The 20597-nt window shown below is 46.8% G+C and overlaps 1 protein-coding gene across 2 annotated transcripts in view; it reads left to right on the forward strand.

The window, feature by feature from the left end:
• Window positions 1-20597, forward strand: part of FAM3B (FAM3 metabolism regulating signaling molecule B) — a 42987-nt gene that overhangs the window by 13658 nt on the left and 8732 nt on the right. For both annotated transcript variants that reach the window (XM_014839279.3, XM_044750967.2), the window contains 5 exons: window positions 2467-2590; window positions 13372-13430; window positions 14351-14401; window positions 15756-15843; window positions 16959-17091. In XM_014839279.3, the coding sequence (XP_014694765.2) occupies window positions 2467-2590; window positions 13372-13430; window positions 14351-14401; window positions 15756-15843; window positions 16959-17091 (455 nt within the window). The remainder of the gene's footprint in view (window positions 1-2466; window positions 2591-13371; window positions 13431-14350; window positions 14402-15755; window positions 15844-16958; window positions 17092-20597) is intronic.

Here is a 20597-nt window from a genome sequence, read left to right on the forward strand (position 1 = left end):
TTCCGTGTCCCGTGGGGCTCGGAGATCCCTGGGGTCCTCGGGGTCCTCGTGGCCCTGTCTCTGAAGATCCGCTGGCGCCGGGGCTGTGTTAGACCGTCTAGCTCTCCAAACGTCGCAGCACGGCTGTCAGGCGCGGCACCCTCAGCGAGGACCTAGGTCCTTCGCGTCGTCTAGCTGAGAAGATCCCGGAGCCGGCACACTGCTGCCGGGGCGTGACGATGGCAAAGGGACCTGGAAACAGCATCCTCCTCGGAGAGCAGAGGGCCGGCTCAGTGAGTCTCAGGCCAGTTGTGCTGAGAACAGCAGGGTCCACAGGAAGTGAGCAACGCAACGCCGTGTGCTGGTTCAGGGAAAGGGGTCGCCTGCGTTAAGGGAAAGGCGGGCAAGAGGAAGGATGAGTGTGGACCCCACTCTAGAGCGTTCTCTCTAGATTGAGTATAGTCCGTTCAGGACGTCTGCAAAGCCGGGAAGCGGGGCACGCCTACTTTAAACAGGATGTAAGTTACATTTGCAAATACTATGCTCACTGTGGTTTTGGGTAAATGACCTCTAAATGTAAAGTAATGAGCACTATTGTTAAATTTTTTTAAATTAAAATTAATACACCGTAGTGTCCAAAAGTCTAGAAACACTGGAAAGATACTGTATTTATCACACTTTTCATGTCATTGGTTGGATCTCTTGCTTTAAATTTAGGTTTCTGGAGATGGAGAAAAAGCATATTGAGTATGTTGTTTGAAAATGTAAGTAACGTAGCATACCATGTAAATGTGTTTGGTCTGTATTTTCCAGCTTTGCAGATGCTCTCTGTGTGCATAGAAAACTCTAGAGGGAAATATGCTGAAAGCTGAAACAGTGAAGATTCTTCAGAGTGAAAACATGTGGGATTTTTTTTCCTTCTTTTTGCTTTTCTATTACTTTTGATTTTTTTCTGCAGAAATTAAATCAGGCAAGATAAAATCTCATGGTCCTTTCTTATTTAAAAGACGAGGGCTCAGTCTGCTGGAGTAGGTGCAGATTTCTGCCCGACCAGCCGGGGGGCCAGATGTCCGCGTGTTTGTTCCGCAAACATTGGTAGGGCAGCCGTGTGTGGGCACCTGGTGTGGTGCTGGAGGTGCAGTGAAAAGCAAACAGCCAGCAGCCTGGCCCTTGGGGAGAATTTTTTAAAGAAGGAAACATTAGGATATTAGAAAGTGATGAGAGCTAAGAAAAAGAGGATAAACCAGGGCAGGTGGGCAGCTCGGGTGGGCAGCGATGGGGATGGGGCCGGTGGGGAGGAGGAAGATGTGGAGGGGATGAGTAAGCGCGATGTCGGGGTGCACCCTCCCTGAGGAACTCTGCTTTCTCCTCCCGGGCACCGAGGGCAGGGCTCACGCCCACATCCCTGTGGTCACCAGGAAGTCTGCCCGTCCAGCTCATCTGCCTGTCCAGCTCAGCTCGCAGTGACCGTGCTTGTCTGCAACCCGACTCTCCCCAGCAGGGCCTTCCAGAGCGGGGCTGTTTGCCTTCCTCGTGGTATCTCATCTCACGCATGTTTTGCCGCTTGACTGGCTATCCTCCGTAGCCCTGTGTCCCAAATCGGAGAAGCACAGTAATCCATAAATCAGAGCCACATCCCCAGTCAAACTGGAGGAGTGAGAGCACTTTCTAAATGTTTTTCTGGGGATCAGGATTTAAATGCGAACCGAGCACAGCATGATAGGTTCTGTGGGGTAGGAGAGGCAGCCACACCTGTGATGTGAGCCGGGAGATGCACCCAGTAGTGAGGGCAGCACAGCATCCCTCAGTGGGAGTGCATGGTGGGCATCCAGGGCCGGCGGGCTCCTCAGGCAGGTCCCCAGTTCTCCCTGGTTGCTGACCCTTGTGAAACGGGGGTGCTGGGCAGACATCTCCAGGGCTGGCCAGTACTGACATCATAGCACCCCAGGCAGGAGATCTCAGTGCCTCAGGCTCAAGGGGAAGGAGAGGCGTCAGCCAAGGCCAGAGTGGGTGTCAGATGAATTTGTGTGTCAGGGTATGTAAATGCAGAAGCTGGGTAGATGCCCCGTAGATGGCTATTTCTTCATTCACCAGCACTCTCTCACCTAAGTAATCTTTCTTTGATTGTAATACAAAATACACATTGCCTGCCAAGAGTGGCAGGTAGACGGCCAGCCAAGGAGCAGGTTCCCAACCCTTTTGAAATTGTTATGCCTACTCAACATGTCCCCATCCCCCACCTCTGCCTTTTGCATATTTGTGATTTTAAGACAAAAGCAGATTACATTGACTTTGTGACTTTAGAGGAATTTCCGATGCTCCTAATGAAAGTTGGCGACCCCTTCCCCACTCCAGTTTTTCCCCTGCTCCCCTGGGACTTGCCTGTGTGAAGTCCTGGGATAGAATGGCTGCCATTCATGGTCAAGGAGTGAATTTCTCTGATAAATACTTGCATCATGCTAACTCTCACATTCTTGTTCCTTACAGCCCCAGCCCCTAAAAGGCAAAAATGTGACATCTGGACCTCGTGCCCCCCGAACACCTATGCCTACCGGTTACTCAGTGGGGGTGGCAGGGACAAGTATGCCAAGATCTGCTTTGAGGATGAGCTGTAAGTACCAGTGTGGAAAAAGAAAACATAGCTGTCCCACCTGATTCTCCCCCTTCTCTGAGGCTGACCACGCAGCAAGGCTGCCCCCCACCCCCTGGGAGAGAAGGGTATGGCCTTGACCTCAGGCAAAAGCTGAGAGCATCCTTGTGGAACTGAGAATGCCATGCCGTGTTCGTTGAGGGGACGTGGGTTGTCTTCTATGGCTTTATGTGTCCCCGTGTTGAACTTTCATTGACAGCACGTGGAGCAAACTTTAGTTTATATTTGGTACTCTTTGGAATATGTGGCCTAGCCCTTCAAAGTCATGGAAACACCAAAATTCAGCAGACGGTTTTTCTTCCACTTTGCTTTATGGTCCTCACCCTCGTGGGTTAAAGCAGGTGTGGCTTCTCTTTGCAGCCCCGCCTCCATTTAGCTTGTCTCAGGTTCCCCTTTACTCCTTACCCCCGGTAGCCTACGTAAATCCTGGCGCTCGGAGCGGGTCCGAGTGTAGGGTGGTCCTTTGCTAGGGTGGCCATACCAAACTAGTGTAGCCTTGGTGTCTTAGACGACAGAAATTTACTGTCTCGCAGTCTGGAGGCCGGAAGTCCAAGATCCAGGTGTGGGCAGGTGAGCACTGGTTCCGTCTGAGGCTGTGGGGACAGTCTGTCCCATCCTCTCGTTGGCTTGTAGATGGCCGCCTTCTCCCTGTGTCTTCACATCGCCTTCCCTCCGTGTGGGTGTCTGTGTCCAGATTCCCCCTTTTAAAAAGGACACCAGGTATATTGGGTTAGGGGTCACTCCAAAGACCTCATTTGACTTATCATCTCTTTGGAGGTTCTATCGCCAAATGAGGTCGCATTTGGAGGTACTAGGGGCTAGGATTGCAACGTTTGAGTTTTGAGGGAACACAGTGCCATCCATGACACCCAGCTTAAGGAAGCTTAGGCGATTAAATAATGACTACAGATGAGGGAGAATGGGGCTCTTCCTACGCTGAGGAGGACGTCATTCCGGATTATCCCAGCCCTTTCTCCAAAGCTGGCACACCCTCCTTTTTGCTGTTGGTCCGTCTGTTGCCCACAGCACTTGGCACTTGCTGCATTTCCCTCCCTCCGTCTTTCAGTTCATTTGTCTCTGTATGTACCATGTTCTCCCAAGGAGCGTGCAGCACACCTGGGGCGTGAGCTGTGTCGCGTTCAGCTTCACACACCTTACACGATCTCAGCGTATCCCCTGTTCAGTATTTGAGACTTGAGTAGGAATAAGGCCCTCTTCTCTCAGCCAGGAGGTTATTGATAAACGTCATTCACCGACGAACTCCCCAGTGTAGGACGCTCAATGGGGGGCAATGACAGTGTACATGTGGCTCTTGCCCTTAAGGAGCTATGTCACCGCTCAGGGTTCTCTACCTCCACTCCATGGACATTTTAGACCAATGATTCTGTGCTGTGGGCACCGCCCTGTCCGTTGTAGGTTGAGCAGCATCTCTGGCCTCCACTCACTAGATGCCGTAGACATCCCCTCCTGTTGTGACAACACACATGTTCTCCCCAGACATTGCCACATGTCTCCTTGAAAACGGGGCAGGATCCCGTAGTAAAGTAGAGGAGGGAAGCCCTGGGAGGGAGTGGGGACAGTGGGATGGGGTCTCTCATCCAGAATCATATCGCTAGACGGAAGTGGTTCCAAGTCAGATCCCAGAGCCCAGGCTTTCCCCTCTGCACGGGGCCCGGAGCCTTCTGCCGACCACGGTGTAAGAGCAACAGCAGCATCCCTGCCTACTACAACCGACTCCCTCCTGTCTTCACTTCATGTGACTCCCTGTGAGGTAGGCACTGCTATTATCCCCACGATACAGACGAGGAAACTGAGGCACAGAGAGGTTCAATAACGTTCCCCTCATCACACAGCTGGTTAATGGCAGAGCCAGGAGTCCACCCTGGCGGACACAGAACATGCTGGGTTGACCGACTTGAATCCCGTGGTCTAGAGGAACTAACTGTATGGAGACGTTGTACCCAAATGTAGCTGGCCGGCCTTCACTCCGTCCTCTAGATGTTTTTGAGAATACAGGGCAGCATGAAGCAGGGTAATCTCAAATAAAACAAGTTAAAAGGAACAGCGGAATAAACACAGCCGGATGCCTGAGAAGAGACTCTGGTTTAGCATCCTGTTTTCTTGTCACCAACTCATGCAGCAAAACCAGCTGGGTTGCAGAGATCTCATTGTCTGATAAAATAGCCAGGTTTGTGTAGAAAGACAAGTGGTTTTCTTGTCTCATTCGTGGGTTTCCTGGGTGCCTGCGGACGTCACCACCCGGGACAGCCTCCTCCAGCTCTCGGGGGCTCCTTGCTTCCACGTCTCCAAATAGCAGGCTTCTGTCACCACGTCTTGGTTTCCCATTTAGGCATGAACTGCTGACTCGCCACTCAGTAGGTGAGGGGTCTTGCATCACCACCCAATTCCTGTCCTCTTTCCTTACTGTTGTCCTGATTGAGTCATTATACTGTCATTTTGGTTGGATCGAAATCTAGCATTTACATTACTGTGACTGTCAAAAGAAATTTCAGAGGGTTTTCCTGGATATGAATATTTTATTGAGTGAGAAACAAACAGCCTGACAACAAGGAGACTTTCAAACCAAAGGCAGTTAGGGAGCGGGGCTCCCAGTAGTTACAGCTCAGTTTACGAAGCAGGAATCAGTAAGGGATTTCTATCGTGATTTGTGACTAGAAACTTACGTTTCTTCCCATTTCATAAGCTTACTTGCCTTATGCTTCCTTGCATAAGCTTAGCTGCAAGGTCGCACTGACGTGAAGGGTGCTTCCTTTTTGTTTTTCCAGTTATTTTATTGAGGTCACAATGATTTATAACATTGTGTAATTTCAGGTGTACATTATTATTTATCAATTTCTGTACAGACTGCATCGTAGTCTAATTTTTACCTGTCACCAAACAAATGTGCCCCTTTACCCCTTCCCCACTATTAACCACCAATCTGTTCTCTTTATCCCTGTGTTTATCTTCCACATGTGAGTGAAATCATGTGGTGTTTGTCTTTCTCTGTCTGGCTTATTTCGCTTAGCACAATACCCTCAAGGTCCATCCATGTTGTTGCAAATGGGACGATTTTGTCTTTTTATGGCTGAGTAGTATTCCATTGTATATAGCTATATACCACATCTCCTTTATCCAGTCATCAGTCTATGAGCACTTGGGTTGCTTCCATGTCTTGGCTATTGTGAATAGTGCTGCAGTGAACATAGGGGTGCATGGGTCTCTTTGGACTGTTGATTTCAAGTTCTTTGGATAAATACCCAGTAGTGGGATGGCTGGGTTATATGGTACTCCTATTTTTAATTTTTTGAGAAATCTCCATACTGTTTTCTATAGTGCCTGCACCAGTTTGCATTCCCACCAGCAGTGCGTGAAGGTTCCCTTTTCTCCACATCCTCTCCAACGTTTGTTATTTTTTGTCTTGGTAACTATAGCCATTCTGACAGGTGTAAGGTGCTATCTCATTGTAGTTTTGATTTGCATTTCCCTAATAATTAGTAATTTTGAACATCTTTTCATGTGTCTATTGCCCACCAGCAGTGTTTAAGCGTGGTAACCATGAGAATGTGCTTCTCAGGTCTCCAGTTGCAGGGAGTTCATTGACCAAGGGTTCCAGATAGTAAGACCCTCGTCTCAGTTGGGCTGAGTCGGAAGGATGCTTATAGCAGTATCGGCCCCCGCTCAGGATCTCACTCCTCCAGGGAGGGCTGTGTACCTTAGGGTGGCTCCCGCCTGGCGGGCTGAGAAACTCCGCTGCTCCTGAAGTTGGCTTTTTTCCTCTCCAGAAGGACTTTCTGCCTCTTCCGCCTTAGTCAGGACTGTCCCTTGTTGTGGGGTTTTTTTTTACCCAGTTTTCAGTTTTCTATCTAGGGTAGTTTTTCCAAAAATAGTTGTAACCTGGTTGTGTTCATGGGAGGAGATGAGTTCAGTCTGCCTACACTGCCATCTTGAAAAGATCCTCGGACCAAGAGTTCCAGCTGCTGCATTCTGAAGTCCATAGCCTGTTTGCCTGAGGCCATGCTTCCCATGGGCTGCTCCTAGCCAGGGACTGAGCACCGTTAAAGAAAAAAATATTCATGCCACTTGTTGAATATGCTAAGGCAGGCTTTATTCAAGGGGGGCCATGGCAATAGCTGTAGGCCCATTGTCGTGGGGTCTTGCAGTTGGGGAGAGAGATGGGGTTCAATACAGCATGAGCAAGTGGGAGTTTGTAGACGAGGAGCGGGGTGGGGCTCAGTGGATAGAAAATTACTAAGTGGAAACATCAGGGGTGAGGTGGAGGGATTCTGGCTAAACCAACCTAACAGGATTCTTGCTAACAGCAGAACAGAGTATCAGATGTCACCTGGAGGATGGTGGAGGATGAGGAACCTGATCAGATATGGAGGGTGATCAAATATCAAAGGGGAGGGCTCCTAGTTAAACTGACTTAGCAGAATTCTTGCCAAAATTAGACAATGCAGAGATAAACACAGAAGTCAAAAAGTCAGGCCTAGTTGAAAAAGAGGCTGAGTAGACTTTAGTGAAGGAGACAATCCTCCTCAGCACAGAGGGACACCAGGCAGGGCCATTCTTGGGAGACACAGGCTCTGCTGATGGCTGCCTTGGGTTCCAGGTTGCCCCAGTGGCCTTGCTGTACCCTCCTGAGACTGAACGGCAGCCCAGGCACGTCCACCCAAGCTTCTCCCTCTCCTTCTCAGAGAGTCAGACTCGCATCATGGTCTGACAGCTCTCCTGGCTTAACCCAGCTCCCTCCCATCTTGTGTTGTAGGCGTTTCCCCTAATAAAATGTCTCATGCACTTAATCCTGTTCTGGTGGCTGCTTCTCAGAGGACTCAGGTTAACACGACAAGAATGACTGTTTCCCCACAGTCTGTCCAAAACAGCAGTTGACCTTTGCCATTCTGTTGATCTTTGCCATTTTGAGTGATGACAATTGGAGTCTCAGATCAGATTTTCACTTTTATTGCTCTTGCTGTAAGTGAATTGAGGATCTTTTCATGGTAAGAGCCTTTGTATTTACTTTCTGTGAACTATCTGTTCTATCTCTTGCCCATTTTTATTTCTGTCATTGGCCTTTTTATTGATTTATAAGATTCCTTATATATTAAGGTAGTTAGCCCTTTTGCATTATAAAAATTTTCTCTGTATTTGGTCTTTTCATTTATTAAAATGGTATTTTTAAATATGCTTATGCCTTAGTTAATATATGACTTTTAACAAAGCAAAGAAAATGCACACCATAGAGCAAAAGGAAAAAATTTAAAAAGCAACAAAAACAGCCCAAGGATGACAGTGTCACAAAGAGCAAATATACGTCATGTAGTAGTCAGTGGCCTGAAAACTGCCAATTAAAGGAAAACAACTCTCAGATTGGATCACAGCACATAAATCCTAAATTATGCTGTATATAGAAAGCACATCCATACGAGAAGACTGAGGTCACACGGCAAACCATCCCTGAAAACTGGGGAGACGGGCAGATTGACAGAATCACAGCTTACCTGGAGCAGAAACGCCAGGCGGAGCCAGGACAGGTCGGAATCCTTCAAGGAGAATTGGCTCATTGCTGGAGACCGGGCTTGGGCTAGCTCGAGAGGTCTGAACTCCTGGAGCCTGAGCCTTGACAGAGCCCCTACACTTTCCTGATTTTTTTCCTTCAGGAGCCCCACCAGGCTCTCAGAGTGAAGATCAGAGAGAAGTGCCTTGTGCTTCTGGCAGGGGGAAGGGAGAAGTAACCGTTCTGAAATATGACCACAGCGTTCTGTTCTTAACCAGGCCCTGCCTTCAAGGGAAAGTGTTCTGCCAGAGTCTAACCAATGTGGGTTTTACCAGAGACTTAACTGGGAGGGGAGAGACCCCCCAACTGCAGCCCCTTCTAGCCTTCCTGTCTTACGTAAGGGGCGAAAGAGAAAGCATGACCACTTGTGAAGGCCACAGGCCAGGGGCTCAGGCTCTCCACAGCCTGAGACCTAATCATAGGACTCAGTAGTAGTTGGGATAGGAATATATATATAGTATAATAGGAAGTAGCAGACTACTTCCCCTTCCCCCGTCCTACCACCACATAATTAAGGCTCCTGTGAAATAACGGGGTTACAGCTGACAAGAACTGCAAGGCTAAACCCAATTTTAAAGGGTCTCTCGGGATATCCAGGACCTAGGGGAGAAATTTTAGCCTTTAACACCTACAGCTACAGCAGATAGCAAATACAGCCTGACTCCCAGCCAGATGACCATGGAGCCTCACACTAAGATCTGTGTACCTCAGTTCCTTTTACCTGATGTCCCATGGCTGGCTTTCAACAAAACAACAAGGCACACCAGAGGTAAAAAACACAGTTTGAAGGCACGGGGCAAGCTTCAGAACTTGACTCAAATATGGCAGAGAGTTTGCAATTAGCAGACCAGGAATTTGAAACAGCTCTGATTCATATGCTAAGAGCTCTAGTCAAAAAAGTGGACCAAATACAAGAACAGATGAGTAACGTGAGCAGAGAGGTGGAAACTCTAAGAAGGAATCGAAAGGAAATGGTGGAGATTGAGAACACTGTAAGAGAAGTGGGAACACCTTCAATGGGCTCATCGATAGACTAGACATAAGCAGGGAAAGAACCAGCGGGCTTGGCTTAATTCTTTTCTCTTACACTGAAAATCTTGGTTCCTAGTACCATCATGTTCGCTTTCAAATTACAGCATCAACATAGCTACTGAGCGAACCTACAAATTTCCTTCCAGTTCTTTCTGTCTTTAAAAATATTCCATTATTAAACAATCCAAATACTGCGACCGAAGCCATGTGAAATCATTTCTTCTATAGTTGTGTTACATATTTGATGTGCAGTTGGATTTATTTCAGTTTGTTTTAAATTCTAGGGTTTGTTTTGTTTTTCTTTGGATTTTATTTAATTTTTTAATACATTTACATGGTTCAAAAATCAACATTATGTGTACAAAATAAAATCATACTCAAAGAAATCTCCCTGATACCCTCCACTTTGTTCTCCTCACCCCCTTTTCCCATCTTCATTAATTTTTTATTAATTTCTGATTTATGCTTCCAGTGTTTATTTTTTGGTCAAAAATAAGCAAATTGGATGTGTGTGTATATATATTATATGTGTAATATATATATAATTAATACATCCTTGTCTAGGTGTTTTATATATATGTATATATATGTGAGTATATTTATGCATATGTGTGAGAGAGAAATATATATATATCTCCTTTCTTGTATAAAAGGCTGCAACCTTTATACACAGTTCTGCACTTTGCTATTTTCCCTTACCAGTATAATAGAGGTCACCACATATCAATACATAGAGATTGTCCTCATTCCTTTTTATGGGTGCATAGTATTCTATGGCTTGGATGTATCATAGTTTATTCCATCAGGTCTACACTGATAGATGTTTTTACTGTTTGAAATATTTTGGTCTTACAAATACTACTGCAATGAATAACCTTGTGAAGATGTTGTTTGTAATGAATTATAATAAGGCAAATACTTGTGAACCACCATCCAGGCTAAGAAATAGACTATCACTAACGCTCCACAGGCCTTCTGCGTCCCCCTTCCCAAATGCAGCCCCCCTTCCTTATTGTCCAAAGGTAACCTTTATTCTGTTTTTTATAGTGATCATTTCCATGCATTGCAAAACACTATTGTTTAACTTTGTCTATTTTGAAATTTATATAAATGGAATCTCAAACCATATGCTCTTTTGTGTCTGACTTCTTTTGCTCAAAATTATAGTTGTGAGAATCATCTTTGGTCGTGGATGTAGCTGTCGTTCACTGACTTGCATTGCTGTGTAATACTGCATTGCATAAATATATACAACTTATTTATTCCTTCTGCTATTGAGTGACATTGAATCGTATCTAGTTTGGAGCCGATATGAATAACGGTGCTGTGAATAGTCCTGTTCATGTCTCTTGGAGCACAAGTGCATATATTTCAGGTGGGTAATGTGTTTGGAGGGGCCACCACCACAACCCTCAACTTCAATGATACTCTAGACAGACTCATAAGACTCAGTAACAACTAATACTTATGGATAAGCTTCATGACACCAAAAGATACGGAACAAAAGCTTCTCTACGGTGTGCTGGTGGTTAACTCCCTTAGTTTATCTTTCTCTGAAATATCTTTATGTCATCTTCATTGCTGAAAGATATTTTTCCAGGCTGTGCTGGCTCTTAATTTTCTTTCAACCCATTCAAGAGACCACTGCATTGTCTTCCGGCTTCCATTTCTCAGCTAACAATCTAAAAGCTGATTCTGTGAAAGTAACTGCCCTTTTTGTCCTTCTCTGATTCCTTTAAGCTTTCTTCCTTGTCTTTGGCTTTCAACACTTGTACCCTGCTGTGTCTGTTGTTGTAGCTCTATCTTATTTGGAGTCTGTTGGGCTTCTTAAATATGTGTGTATTGAAGTGCTTCATCACATTGAAGAAATTCTCTGCTATTGTATCTTCTGCCCCATTTACTTGCTCCCGTTCTTCTGAGACTCCTAATGAAGCATATGTTAGACCTTATCACTATATTCTCTGTAGCCTACAGTCTGTTTTGTATTTTCCATCTTTGTATCTCACTGTCCTTCATTGTGGACAGAGCTGTTTTCCTCTGAATGTTTTCCTGTTCACTAATTCTCTCTTCTACTGTGCATATTCTGCTGTTAAAACCGTCCATTAACTGCTGGTTTCAGATATTATATTATTTTAGTTTTAGAACTTTATTGTGGTTTTCTAATTTCCATATCATTTCTTGTGGTTTCCAGTTTTGAGACTTTCGGTTTTATTTCTCATCTTCTTGGACATATTAAATATAGTTACTCTAAACTCTGTTAGCTAGTTCTACTATTGGGAAGCCCTGTGAATCTCTCACTGTTACCAATGTTTTCTGCTGGTTCCAGGGGTTCTCATTTCTCTTGGCGTCTGTCCTCATGTACCAGGGTTCATTTGATAGCATACCAGGCAGTGCATTTAAGAAATTATTATTTTAAAAATTGAGATGTTAGATGATATTATCTTCTTCTTCTGAGAATATTTGCTTTCTTCTGCCAGGGACCTGGAGCCATTAGCCATACAGAATGATCTGAATAAATGTTAAGGATTGAGTTTTTCTGGCCCACCCAGTTGTCTTAAAGCTGGGCTACAGTTATACAAGCTCTGATTTCTTTCTGCTTTGCTCTCACTTTTAGGATTCAACCCAAATAAAATTGGGGGATTTAACGTGACCCTCCCTTTAGTGGGCCCTGGCTTCCAACTTGTGTCCCACTCACCTCACATGGTTGTCAGAAGTGCTACTCACCTTATATGGTACTTTTCTAGAATTAACAAATGCTTCTAGGGTAAAGTAGCTTTATATGCTAGGCTTGCCACCTTGAAATTTAGTCTTCTCCCAAATCTTGGCCCGGGAATTCTTTACTGCCTTATTAGGTCTCTAATAGATTCAAGCCGATCTTTTTTTTTAAAAAAAAGTTCATTTTTGTTTTGTTTTGTTTTTCTCTATGGGAGAGTAGGTTCAGATTACTCAATTTTCCATTATCATAAGTGGAAGTTTCTTTTTGCTTCTTTTCAAGTTTTTATGGAGTATTCTTTAAAATTCTTGAAAAGCTGCTCCTCCATAAAGGACTTAGCCTAGAAGGCTCACAGGGGAGTTAGGTAAACATGTCAAGAGCCGAATATGACAGCTCTGTATTCACTATTCCAAAGCATGGGAAACGGGGAAAGCTTCCAGATTCTTTTCATGAAGCTACCAGATCATTGATTCTAAAACTGGACAGAGGGTGCACGCACACAGACACGAGGGTCCCAAGACCTTCAGCAATAATTACCACCTCCAGGAAAGTCCGTCTTATTCCTGCTTATAGAGCACAGGCCCCTTGATGTTGATATGTCATATTTTCCTATTTAAAAGTAAAAATTAGGGGCCGACTCCGTGGCCGAGTGGTTAAGTTCGTGTGCTCCGCTGTGGCGGCCCGGGGTTCGGATCCTGGGCGCGGACATGGCACTGCTCTTCAGGCCACGCTGAGACGGTGTCCCACATCCCACAACTAGAAGGACCTGCAACTAAGATATACAGCTATGTACTGGGGGAGTTGGGGAGATAAAGCAGAAAAAAAAAAAAAAGATTGGCAACAGTTGTTAGCTCAGGTGCCAATCTTTAAAAAAAAAAGTAAAACTTAAACGAAGTAATATAAGAGATCCACTTAAGGAGATAAACTGGGTTGCATTTTGTGGCTGGACAAAAGGCTGGCCGGGAGTCAAGCAAAGCCGCCGTCAGTGCGCTGAGGGGGAGGACCTATGGACGTGGATCGCAGAGTTGGGTTACATCCTTCTCTTATTGATCCACCTCTTACTACTTCATATTTATAAAATGGAAAAATGAAGGCTTATGCTGGGACTGAGGTTTCAGTGGAAAGATGGAAAAAGACTGTGCTGAACAAATATTAGTTTTTCCTCTCCCTGGCTGTTTATCTATAGTATAAGATTAAATGCAGTTTCCAGGTTCCCCACGGGACTGAGTCTATAGAAACTTGGGGATGGATGTGTGTGGAGCGAGTAGGGGTGACTTTGAAGGAAGCTGGGTCTAGGCCAGCGCGTACCTGCGAGGGAATGGTCAGCAGCGAGGGCCGGGCAGTGACTCTGCCAAGAAAAGATCTTACAGAGCGGGGAGGGCTCCTCACTGCCCACTAAGAAAGGAGTTCTTTGTCTAATGCATATTTGCATTTCAGGCTCATAGGAGAGAAGACTAGAAATGTTGCAAGAGGAATAAATATTGCCATTGTGAACTGTAAGTTGTTCAGTGTTTTCTTTAAAACTTCTCTAAAAGCTCTGCGATTGGATTTTCAAAGATACCTTGGGTTTTCGAGGATTTTTGCATGCAATCTAGTGTAGGTTTATATTTTAATGCATTTTGAAATTATATATTTAATTATTTTTACAGTGCCTCACTTTACAGGTTATTTGTGGTACGTACAAAAAAAAAAAAAAAACCCTGAAACCAATTATAAGTAGACTTTTAAAAAAACAAAAAAGGCGCAGCAGGAGGCAGGGTTAAAACCAGATACGCAGAGGGGGACCTCAGGCCTTCCTGGAGTACAACCTCACATCCGCTCCTGGTGGCCCAGCAGAGGGTGACACCGCCAGCCAGTTGTCACCACTGTGTGATAAAAGGCGACTCAGGCCTCAGGGGAAGCTCAGCTGGCCTCCTCTTAGGCCTGGGGCAACATTCTTTTGGGATTGCTGCTGGACCCCAGGCAATAGGAACAGTAGCAGGTTTGGGGAAACGGTGTCCCATGGAGTACCTGAGCTGAGCGCATAGTCCAGTGACAGCAGGGCTGTAGAAACCTGAGACAAAACGTGCCCAGCCTCATAATCCTGCAGGAAAGCCTAATGGGGACCAGAAAGGGCTGAGTGGGGGCCCTGGTGGTTCTGCGGGCAGAGGCAGGTGTGACAGGAAAAAGCATAGGATCACGTCTAACTGGAGGCAGACGGGAAGAAAGTTCTAGAAGAGCTGACAAGCCCTGTCTGTCCCCACATTGGTAACACCCCTCCAAGGAAGGCAGCCTTTTTTCCTCAAGCTGGGCCATCGCAGCAGTCATGCCTCCTGGAAGAGACAGAAGGAACGTGCCATCTTGAGAACCGCGGTGCCACAAGGGTGCCCTGAGTCCCAACAAACTTTCTTTCAAAAGCCATTTCTTTTGTTTTCAGATGCGACTGGGAAAGTGATAGCAACACAGTATTTTGATATGTATGAAGGTGGTAAGAAAAATTTTTTCCTCTTAAAATGAATTGTAAACATAAGTTAAGATGAAAACACAAAAATGTCAAACATTCTTATTTTGTTTATTAAAAATATTGCCAGAAGCTCCTGTGAGTATTCTAGAATGGTCTGACAGAAATCCTCTTAGTCCCTAATTGAGTTCGTATAACAGAGGTTGAAGGCATTAACTAGAAAATATCTTTCCTCTGATCACAGTTGTCCTGGCTCTTTTCCTTCTATTCCTTCATTGGATAATGGGAAAGAAAATACCTCTTTTTTCAAAATCAAATATATATAAAATAATGTGATCAGCATCCAGCCTTGAATATTGTCACAATCACTGTCAAGTTCATGCCTGCTGGGCTCGGAGCACGCATTCCTGGAACCAGTGGTGCCCCTTCACCTCCAATGGTCTCTCCATTCTGGGCACTAGATCTTGAATGCAGTTGTTGGTTGGGATATACCAGCCCTTTTTATTTTTGTTTAACACCAAGAATTGTTGAAAACAAGTCTTTATAAAGATACTGAAGAAGGGGGCCGGCCCCGTGGCCAAGTGGTTAAGTTTGCATGCTCCGCTTCAGCGGCCCAGGGTTTCGCAGGCTCAGATCCTGGGCGCGGACATGGCACCGCTCATCAGTCCATGCTGAGGCGGCGTCCCATAAAACAGAACTAGAAGGATCCACAAATAAAATATACAACTATGTACTGGGGGGATTTGGGGATAAAAAGCAGAAAAAGAAGAAGATTGGCAACAGTTGTTAGCTCAGGTGCCAATCTTTAAAAAAAAGATCCTGAAGAAGAGCAATGACAAATGCCTGGATACACTCGATAGGAACTATCCATTTTTACTTTGCAGTTAACTTTAAGCATAAGTATAAAGAACCAGCCCCAGCGGTAAACAATGAGGTTTGAGATTAAGCTTTATTTTCTTCCTGTAAGGCATAGATAGGTCTCTTAGCAAAGACTTACCCCCCTGTCCCATCTGGTCTGCGTGTCTCTGTGTTTCTCTTCTCCGTTCTGCACATCAGTGTCCTGGGGCCGCTCTGCTCTAGGGTGCTCACACTTGGGTCTGGGGTTTCGTGAGTAACTGCAGAGAAAACTCCACCTGTGCTGCCGATGTTGTGGCTGGTTTTGAGCTTGATTAGTGGAATCTTCATGATCTGATCGTGCTGCTCACCTCCCGCGGTCCCACCATGGAGCCCCAGTGGCTGTCGACTGTAAGAGCCGGAGCACTGTTACGTGGTGGAGAGTCGGAGCGGACACAGAGGCTGCGAGCAGAGGACGCACAGCATCAAGGGCAAGAGTCTGAGGTAACAGAGAAGAGCCTAAAACTGATTTGCATCGACCCAACAGATAACTCTGGACCGATGACCAATTTTATTCAGAGTGCTCCCCCGAATTCCCTGCTCCTTATGGTGACCCACGATGATGGCAGCAGCAGGTGAGTGGGGACAGGTTTGTCACAGTGGGGGTGGGGAAGAGAAGCCAGCTGGGTGGAGAACACCAGGCCCCAGCTGGCCCCTCAGTGCGTCCTCTAGGAAAGGACAAAACTCCAAGGAGCAAGATGCTTCTTCAAGGAAAAGGAATAGGGGACCAGAGCAAAACAGACTGTGCTTCTAAAGAGATGACTAGCCAGTGGAGGACGTAAGTACTAGAAGCTAAGGAATATTTCCAGGTAGCAAGACAGAGCCACTGCTGACTGTAATTAGGATGGAAAAGCAGTTAGCTTTTTACGGTTGTTGGCCAGAAAAGCTAAACCCAGTGTGGCACTGACACACGTGCAACGCTTTCACGAGGGAGCAGGTGATCTGGCTCAGTGTTTCTCCCCGTCTGCTCTTCCAAGTAAACATGTGTGCCTTCACTGCCAATCTTCCCAGAGCCTCGAAGTGCCTCTCTGCACTGTGAACCTCCAGGAAGCGGCTCCTGAACACAGCATTGCCCACATGTGTTTGACCTCAGATCCTGTTTTCACTAGAGCATCTTACCAGACTGAAGTGCCTTGATACAACTCTGAAACACTCAGATTTAACTCGTTTAGGAAAACCTGAACTTGTTATTTTTTCCTTTCCCTTTCTGCCCTCCATCCTTTGCTTCCTCTCAATTGTACCCCTTTTACAATGCAGTATTGTTTTAGGTTTTTTGTTTTTTCTTTTTTTGGTACTGACTTGTCTGAATATGAAAGGGACAGTTTTAACATTCGCTGTCATCTTTCGGTAACTTCTCTACCTCATTTCGTGGTTGGTAAACAGGGGGTGCAGCAAGGAGCAAAAATTATGTTGGCTGAGTATGAGGATGTGATTGAACCCCAAGAAGCAGGGGCTTTTCAGAATTGAGAATTAAAACTCTGTACCCAGAATCGAGTCTAAGGGAGTCCTGGATGTTGTCGCAGGTTTTACTAGAAATTTGACATCCTCAATCAGCACGTGCCCTCTTCCTCCTGCCGTTCGCCCGAGGAGGAGATGAGTCGCTTTAGAAACCTCTATTCTGGGACAGACACAGTGCAACACACTGGGGTCTCCACATGAGACGTTCAGACACTGTCCCCTCTGTCCCCAGACTGAAGGAGGACGCCAAGAAGGCCATAGAAGCTCTTGGAAGTAAAGAAGTCAGGAACATGCAATTCAGGTCGAGCTGGGTATTTCTCACAGCAAAAGGCTTTGAACTTCCTGCAGGAATTGAGAGAGAAAAGGTGAGTGGCTTTTAAAGGTCCCTTCCCACAAAGGGTTGGTCCTCCGCACGCTGTGATGTGCAGTGTTGCCGGTGGGTCAGAGCCGCTGTCTCCAGTACGGTGCCTGCCGCACAGGGCGAGGCGGGGCCCACTCGCTTCTCCACTCAGGGTCTGTGCCTGAGACGCCGAGTTCCTAAATCTGGGGAAAATCACCTCCCATGCAGCCAGCGCTCGGTCCGTCATTACAAGTCAAAGAGTCCATCATAAGATGCTCATAAGCCTTTCCCACTATGTCAGGTGCTTAACCAAAGTTTCAAACTTCTCAAATCTGTTTATAAGTAGAAAATCCTGAGTGGGCTATTGGTATTGCTCTTCTGTCCTGCTGCAGCCAGCCCTTGTCCCAAGCCTCTCTTTCCTTTGCCTCTGTCCTGGGGATGGTAATAGTGCTTACTAGTTAAGGTGGTTAAGGAGATTAACCAAGCCTGTGACGGGAAGCACTTAAAACGGGGCAGATGCCAAACAAACTGGCGAAATGGAGCTCTCGTTGTTGCTGTTGCTGTAACTTGTTGCATGATTGATTATAAGTCCCTCCCACTATGTCCTTTATTTATCCAAGAAAAATAAAATCAAAAGAATGAAGTTCTAACGTATTAACTTAGTCTCCTGGGAAAGTTCCAACTAGGGTTGGCAAAGTGTTGTAGGAGTTGCAGGCTGAGGCCTCTGGGGATGAGCACGCAGCCTCTGTCACGGAGTACCGCTTTCCAGGAACCGGTGCTGAAACCCGACAGGCTCTGAAAGGGGGGGCGGTGGCTGCCTGCCAAGGAGCGAGACCTCCGACTGTTCCTTAGGAGAAGGGCCTCCTTTCTATGAGCTGGAAATTCAGAGGAGGCAGAGATTTCAATGTCTCCAAGGTGTGCAAGAGGTTGCCTCTGACTCCAGACCAGGACATTTGGTCCCGGTCCCCTCCTTGCACTGTCCACTGTGGCTTTGGGTCTGGGAAGGAAGGCAAACAGAAGCAGGTGGGCAGCTGGCGTCCCCTGGTTGGCAGGACCACCTGGGTGCAGGAGAAGGGGAGGCTGAGGTGTGACTTCATTGTGGCCACCACTCAGATGACTCGTGACCGGCTCGCAAGGGAGCTCTAGAGCTTCTCTGACACCCTCGTTGTAGCCCTCGGAGGCTCAGAAATCGCGGTTATTTTAGCATGCATCTGAAAAAGCAGGTTTTCTCCTTGCACCTCTCATTTCTTTCACAGCCAGGAAGCCAGCTCTGCAGAACTTGTCAGGAACATTTACCCGGGGCCGCAGTGTAGACCACTCGTTACTAATGATTGGGTCGGGACACCCAGGATACAGTTGAGACCTCACAGACTTGTCCTGACGTGTGAGGTGTTGCCTGGCTCTGCGTGGGGGGCTCCCTGGGCCACCACTACCTGGGCCCACATGGGGGTGAGGTGAGCCAGGTGCACCGTTGGGAGAGGGGCCTGATGTCCAGTGTCAGGTTTGCAGGGGGTCAGGTGTGATCTTGAACAGCCACCTCACCTCTCTGGGCCTCAGCTTGCTGCTCTGCGCAGTGAGATGAAAGCTAGGGAATTCTTCAGGGTCCAGCAGCTGCAAGGTGGGTATGCACCCGCTGACCTGTGGCTTTCCTCGGGCTGACTCTTTAGTAATACAGGGTCACCTTCTCCTCTGCTCCTTGTATGATGAGCACTAGTCTAGTGTCTTACAGATCTCCAGATTTTATGCGCTTAGCTGTGTGGTTTTTGGGAAAATTAGTTAACCTCTCTGTGCCACAGAATCATCTCCTGTCAGAAAGGGATAATGACGGTGCCCATCCTACAGAGTCAGTGAGGACTAAGAGAGAGCAACACGTGGGGCTCAGCCAGGATGCAAGCATGGAGCCCTGTAATCCCCAGCATCTGGGCCTTTCCAGAGCTCCCCTTCTCCCTCCCCCCAGCCCAGCCCTGACCTTCATTCCCACGTGCACATCCAAACTTCCCCTTAACATCATCTTCCAACTTCGCTGCCCTTTCCCCCATGCCTTACCCCGTCCCCCCTGCCCTTCCCAGTCTCCCCAGGTCACTAACTCAGCAGGAGTGGTGGCGAGCAGCAGGACCACTGTGGGCACTGGTCGGGGGACAGAGAGGGTCAGGCCACATAGGGAAGTGCTCCGACGTGTCAGCGCCTGTCCTTATTATTGTAATTGGCACTGTTACCCCAGATGCACCAGAAAAGCCAGGAGTGAGGCTCGAGTCCCTTTAACTCAACTGTTCACATCTCAACGAAGCTTCCCTGTTAATGTTTAGCTAAGGTGCGTGAAACAAATTCACATTGGAATTGCCCTGTAGCAGTGGCCCTGCCTCTCCCATTTTCTTTATAAGTGTCCACGCAAAATTACCAATAACCATTCTGTAGACGAGAGACAGAGGTGAGTTTGACCTGAGCCAGAGTGAGGATTATAACCTGGGAAGGCCTTTTCCAGAAAGGAAGAAAACGTTCTGGAGAAGCATGGCTCTCAGTAGGGTCTTATATCTTTTTAGAACAAAGGACATGCGTTAAACACGCCCAGGATACATATACCTCAACGTCTCAAAGACGTAATCAGCGGCCAATTAGCAGATCAACATGACCCCGATGTCATGTCAATGTCGGGAAAGGGACTAGCCGGGCAGTGTTATCAATAGGGCGTAGGAGGGGAAGTCTGCATGCTTATCTGAAGAGAGCTCATTCTTTAATGGTTAAGCAGATGCACAATGAATGTTTGATAGCCCATAGGCCAGTCTTGCTAGTTCAAGTCGAATCAGTTTTCAACCGGGAATAGTCACGCCATGTATCTCAATATGTGAGAATGTCTGGTGATAAGAAAGAGAGTTTCTGGAATGGGCGGAATCGAGGAAGAGTCTGGGTCTCCAAGCGCTGCACTGAGTTTAGAGAGCCGATGTGTCTTGAAACGGTGGCTTTAAGGGAACTGCAGGAAATGTCTGTCTTGCCTGCATGTGTTGGTTGAAAGTTATTGTCCCAGTTGCAGCGAGAGTTCAAGGACTGGACCTGAACACGGCGAGCAGTTTGTGCAGGACTCACAAGAGCTATTGTGGTTTAGGGCACTAAAGTATGTTTGCTCAACCCTTGATGAGGCCTGAGCTGGTAGCCAGGGCCTCAACACAGTCCTTCTGAGAGCTTGAGTTAAGTCCTGTCAGAGGAAGCATTTGTCTTCACATTTGAGATATTCATACTCACACCCCGTCGATTTCCCTAAGGGCGGTGTATGGCTGTGTTGGGAGGGCCCCCAAGTCCTCGGTGGTCTCTCCAGCCACCGTGCACATCCACGCACCCTGCTATTCTCAGAGTCAGCTTCCCAGGCACAGCTCTGGGGTCATTTCCATGCTCAGAAGCCTCTCCTGGCCTCACTACTGAATTGAATTTTGAAATGTAAGCTGGTTCTAGTTTCATAAGGGAGGAGCGACCTGAGACCCACAAACTGAGAAATAAACAAGGTGGCAGTCTAAAGGGAGGGTAACCTGGATTTGGGCC

The sequence above is a fragment of the Equus asinus genome, chromosome 18 (assembly GCF_041296235.1).
Source record: "Equus asinus isolate D_3611 breed Donkey chromosome 18, EquAss-T2T_v2, whole genome shotgun sequence".
NCBI classification, from domain to species: domain Eukaryota; kingdom Metazoa; phylum Chordata; class Mammalia; order Perissodactyla; family Equidae; genus Equus; species Equus asinus.